Source organism: Aethalodelphis obliquidens, unplaced genomic scaffold (genome assembly GCF_003676395.1).
Source record: "Aethalodelphis obliquidens isolate GAN/ISIS:26980383/991018 unplaced genomic scaffold, ASM367639v1 scaffold448, whole genome shotgun sequence".
Taxonomy (NCBI): Eukaryota; Metazoa; Chordata; class Mammalia; order Artiodactyla; family Delphinidae; genus Aethalodelphis; species Aethalodelphis obliquidens.
Window position 1 is genome coordinate 1 of NW_020838362.1, and position 5,430 is coordinate 5,430.

At 53.6% G+C, this 5,430-nt stretch overlaps 1 protein-coding gene across 1 annotated transcript; it reads left to right on the forward strand.

Moving 5' to 3' along the window:
• The first annotated feature begins 3,746 nt into the window (after positions 1-3,746).
• Positions 3,747-5,098, forward strand: LOC113616742 (melanoma-associated antigen B4-like). Its single transcript, XM_027100135.1, has one exon. The coding sequence runs from the start codon at positions 3,848-3,850 to the stop codon at positions 4,748-4,750; it is 903 nt and encodes a 300-aa protein (XP_026955936.1). The 5' UTR covers positions 3,747-3,847; the 3' UTR covers positions 4,751-5,098.
• Positions 5,099-5,430: the final 332 nt, after the last annotated feature.

The following is a 5,430-nucleotide window of genomic DNA, read 5'->3' on the forward strand; positions in this document are numbered from 1 at the left end:
TGTCATACAGAGTGAAGTAAGTCAGAAAGAGAAAAACAAATACCATACGCTAACACATATATAAGGAATCTAAAAAAAAAAAATGGTCGTGAAAAAACTAGGGGCAACTCGGGAATAAAAATGCAGACCTACTAGAGAATAGACTTGAGGATATGGGGAGGAGCAAGGGTAAGCTGGGACCAAGTGGACATATACATGGACATATATACACTACCAAATGTAATATCGATAGCTAGTGGGAAGCAGCCGCAAAGCACAAGGAGATCAGCTTGGTGCTTTGTGACCACCTAGAGTGGTGGGATAGCGAGGGAGGAAGGGAGGGAGATGCAAGAGGGAAGAGATATGGGGACATATGTATATGTATACCTGATTCACTTTGTTATAAAGCAGAAACTAACACACCATTGTAAAGCAATTATACTCCAAAAAAGATGTTAAAAAAAAATCAAAAAAAAAAGAAAATACACCATAGACAAAAGCAACCATATAAAAAATATACCTAGAAAGAAACCATACAAAAATGTATATAATCTACATGGAGGCAACAATAAGAATTTCCTGATTGACTTAGAAAAAGAAGTCTCAACCAGAATAGTATGTTATGTGTATTCGTGAGACACAGATACTGTAAGAATATCTATTTTCCTTAATTCATTTACACACTTAGTACCTTATCCACAGCAGCTGATTACAGTCAAACATGGGCTACTGTTTCCTGTACCCAAAATCAACCATGGAAACATTACAGAAAGAACAAAGAAAAAACATTAACAAAAGCAAAAACACAAAACTAAATAATCCCTGAGGGACAATAAGTCTCCACTGAACTAGAACCTGAGTGTGGGCAGGTAGGGGGATGCCCTGAATTCGAGACAGGTCTGTAGCCTGCAAGAGAGGCAGATGACAGGGTTGACTGGAGGAAAGCCTATAATGTTGAGCCCTTGATTCTTCCACTGTGCTCTGGGACCATGAATCTCTACTGCTTCACTGACGGAATCTGAGGCAGCATTTCAGAGCCCACATGCCAGGAGCATGGAACACCAAAGATTGGGCTGGATGTCGCAGTATGGTCCACAGGCTGTGAAATAATCATCTGAAACTTTCTTAGTGCATGACAACTGGCCTTTTTAAGTGATCATCTTAATAGACTATCGTACATGGACTAAAAGAGAAAAGCAAGTAACACAGTAGTTGTACAAAAGGACAGAAATTCATTTCTGAACTTTTGGGCAATGCCCCTGCTGTCAACAAAGAGAGACCACAGTGGGAACTGTCAGGCTAAGGCGCCCCTTCACTAACTCCTCTGGGATTCTGTGGGGCATGGCTGGGGACAGGGATGGATTCATACCAGAGAAGGAAGGAATCGCAGGCCCCGCCAGCAGTCAATGTGAGGACCTTGAGTGAGACCTGACGGGCTCCAAACCACAGAAGAGTCTCGCCTCCTTTCCCCTCAGCTCATCTTACCTGCAGCAGCCATGTCTGGGAGGCTCCAGGCAGAAGAGTCCAGATGAGATGTGCCTGCACTTCACACCAGCAGTCTCAGGGAGTTGATGTCTTTGATGTGAGACCTTGGCGCCAGGTCAGCAGACGGGAGGTAGCCCAGCACCTACAGGGAGTCAAGAGAAGACACTGAGAGAGGATTGAGAGCAGCATCCACCACAGAAGAGGGGGCCCCAAAGCGCCCTCACTGTCAGTCTCAGGGGACCCAGGCATGGCTGTGAGGCTCAGGGCCCCAGATACTTCCGGCTGGGGGCGCCGACAGAAATGAGAGCCAAGGTGTGACGCCTGCTGACTCAGCTCAGCAGAGGGAAAAGTCCCAGGACCTGCCAAGAGTCAATGAAAGGCCCTCGTGCCAGGCCTGCGGGAAGCTCCCCCAGAAACACCCCCCCTCCCCCGCCCCGCCCCTGCCCCTGCTGTCCTCCTGGACCCCAGATGCGCAGGACCCGATGTGCCGTCCTCCTAACCGCGCAGGGGCCGCGCCATTTTTGAGAGCTGCCGTTCACCGAGGGTGAGCCGCGGGAGGAGTGTCACGTCTTGTCAGGTGTCAAGGTGTGAGATGACCCCAGTTAGAAGTGCGGGGACACAACCCCGACACCCCCAATCCGCATTCCCTCCAAAAAGAGGCGGCCACACAGGCCCCGCCCACCCCGCCCCTGCTCTCGGCCCCAGAGGCTCGGGCCTGGCTGTTAGGCCCAAAGTCCATCCGCTTCCCCCACGGGGTCTCGGGCAAGGAAGGCCTCGCTCTGAGGCTGGTGGACCCTGGCTCAGCTCAGTAGAGGGAGCGCCCCAGGCCCTGTGGAGTGAAGGACGGGACCCTCCTGGGGACCGCAGGGCTCCACACCCCAGAATGGCGGCCATGCGGACCCCGCCCCTGACGTCGGCCTGGGAGCCTCCGGGCAGGTCTAAAGACTGAGGGGCTCCCTCAGTGCGAACGCGGACAGACGGACAGACGCGGGAGGCCCAGGGAGGAGGCGGCCTTGTCCTGAGGGGCTGGCCGCAGGTCAGCAGAGGGAGGATTTCCAGGGCACGGGAGGAGTCAGGGCGAGGACCGTCCTCCCCGTCGCAAGGGCACCTCAGACCCCCTCCCCTGTTGTCAGCCGCTTCCTTCTGGCCACACACGGAGGAGGGAGGGCTGCTGTCTGAGAGGGGAGGTGCAGGCCAGCAGAAGGCGCGTCCCTAAGCACTCCCAAGAGTCAGCCCAAGCCCTTGAGTGAGGGCCAGTGGGGCCGCCAGCCACAGGGCCTCGACCTGTCTGCCGCACGCTGCAGGCCTGGTAAAACTCTGCCACGTGCGGCCGCGTGGTCACCCTCACCGCCTCCGAATGGGACGCAGGGAGGTGCCGGCACTGGTGCGAGCAGATGGCCCTCGGGGCAAGAGAGGAGCTCCAGGCTGCACCGGCCGTCCAGGGAGGACCCCGAGTGAGGACTGAGGGAGTCACCCACCCCGAAGAGAAGGGACAAGAGAGAATGTGGCCCGTCCCCTCCTGTCAACCCTTAGACTCCCAAGAAAGGACTGTCAGGCTGAGACTGCCCGTACTTTCCTCTGCCAGGTCCGATGGAGGTTAGAGCTTTGTTCTGAAGGGGCAGCCACCAGGCAGCAGAAGGGAGGGTCCCAGGACCCTTCGGTGGTGGGCTGAACGCTCCCGCCTTTCCTCCTCCTGGGTGTCGTGGAAGATGGTGGTGTCAACTTCAGAGCAGCAGAGGGGAGGGGTGGGGGGGTGGAGGAGTCTTGCCAACAACCATCATTCGGACTCTGAATGGGAACCGTGGGGACCTACCTCCCCTGCCAGCCCCCACTGTCACCCCCGTACCGCCCAGGCAGGGCTGGCTGGCTGTGCCCCAAGGCTCACTCTACCGTCCTCCACAGGGGTCTCAGGGGACAGGCTGAGCAGGAGAACAGGAGCCCTGTGGGTCCTCGAGCAGTGCCCTCCAGGACCCTGCAGAGGCGGCCTTGGTTAAAGCCAGGGAGGAATCTCCCCGCTGAAGGTGCTCACAGCATCTCCTTGTCCTTCCCCCAGGTGCCCTCATTCATGCCTTCCTGCGCAAACTCCTGTCTGCTGGCCCTGACCTTTGTCATCATGTGTCGAGGCCGTAAGAGACAGCGCCGTGCCCGCGAGAAACGCCACCAGGCCCGGGGGGAGACTCAGAGTCTCAAGGGTGCCCAGGCCACTGAGGCGGCGGAGGAGGAGGCGGCGGAGGCGGCGGCGCCGGCGGCAGCAGCAGCAGTGGCGCCAGCAGCGGCGCCGGCAGAAGAGATACAAGAGTCGCCCACCTCCCCAACTTCTGTTTCTTGGGGTACTCCCCAGATCTCCCCTGCTGCTGGCACTCGCCAGGAGCCTCAGGGAACCATGGCCACTAGCTCTCGTGATGCAGGGGTTTCATGCCCAGGATCTGAAGAGGGTGCCCAGAGCCAAGATGAGAAAAGTGAAAGTCCCTCCCAGGCAGCACCTTGCACTCACAGCATATGCAGAGATCCTCTGAACAGGAAGGCCGGGACGTTGGTGCTGTTCCTGCTGGAGAAGTACAAGGCGAGCGAGCCCATCCCGCAGGCAGCACTGCTGAAGGCTGTCAAAAGCAAGTACGAGAAGCACTTCCCTGAGATCCTCAGCAGAGCCTCTGAGATCATGGAGGTGGTCTTTGGCCTCGAGCTGAAGGAAGTCGACCCCAGCAGTCACTCCTATGCGTTCATCAGCAAGCTGGCCCTCCCCAGCGAGGGAAGTCCAAGTGATGAGTCGGGGCTGCCCACGTCTGGTCTCCTGATGATTCTCCTGGGCGAGATCTTCACGAAGGGCAACCGTGCCACCGAGGAGGAGATCTGGGAATTCCTCAATGAGTTGGGTTTGTATGCTGGGATAAGGCACTCCATCTTTGGGGAGCCTACGAGGCTCATCAGCAAAGATTTCGTGCAGCAGAAGTACCTGACGTACCGCCAGGTGCCCAACAGGGATCCTCCATGCTATGAGTTCCTGTGGGGCCCGAGAGCCCACGCTGAAACCAGCAAGATGAAAGTGCTGGAGTTTGTGGCCAAGATCAGTGATACAGTCCCCAGTGCCTTCCCAGATCTCTATGAGGAGGCTCTGAAAGATGAGGAAGAGAGAGCAGGAGTGAGAGCCGCGGCCAAGGCTGCAGCTGTTGCTGCGGGCAGACCCCTTCCAGGGCCAAGGCCCGCAGCTCCTCCCACATGTAGCGGGGGAGGCCGCGGGCAGTTTGCTCACTTTGTTTTGGAAGAGAGCAGTCAGGCTCCTAAATAGTGCAGAGTAGTAGGGGTGGAGGGAACAAAGTATAGATCTTATTTATCTTCCTGTTTTAAACTAGTAACTTCTATATATTATTGATTGATTTATTTAGATTTTTTCTAATGTTTTTTTCTTGTAATAGTGTGTTTTCTTAAGAATATGAATTCGTGAATGACATTGCTTGCATATTTACTGCTGTTTAAAGAGTTCTAAAGTTACAGTTTTGGTACATGTAAAAGGAATTCACGAACCATCTATATTTTCTGTATGATCCAGAAGTAGAAAACATGGCACTGCAATAGAGATTTTCATGGAAATGTGAAAGGCAACCACAGAAAATATTTAGAAACAAAAAATGGAGAAAACAGAGTAAAAGCCATTTAACTCGTGGTTTGCCTTACTTCGTTTAAACTTCCTTTTGGTAGAAATAAAAGATACTTTGATTTAGCTCATTTGTGAGTATTTGTTTTTTGCCCTAGTGCACTGCATATTCTCTGCTACCTACTGGATTAAAAATAAACTCTGATGGGAGGGTGGTACTTTGGGGTTCATAATAATCATATCATAACTGCCATTCATCAAAAACCCAATATTGCTTAATGAGTATGCCACTGCTTTACATGTAGTACATAACATTCCAACATTCACGCAGGATAGGATTTAGCAGACTCCCTTTACAGGTGAATAACTTGCAG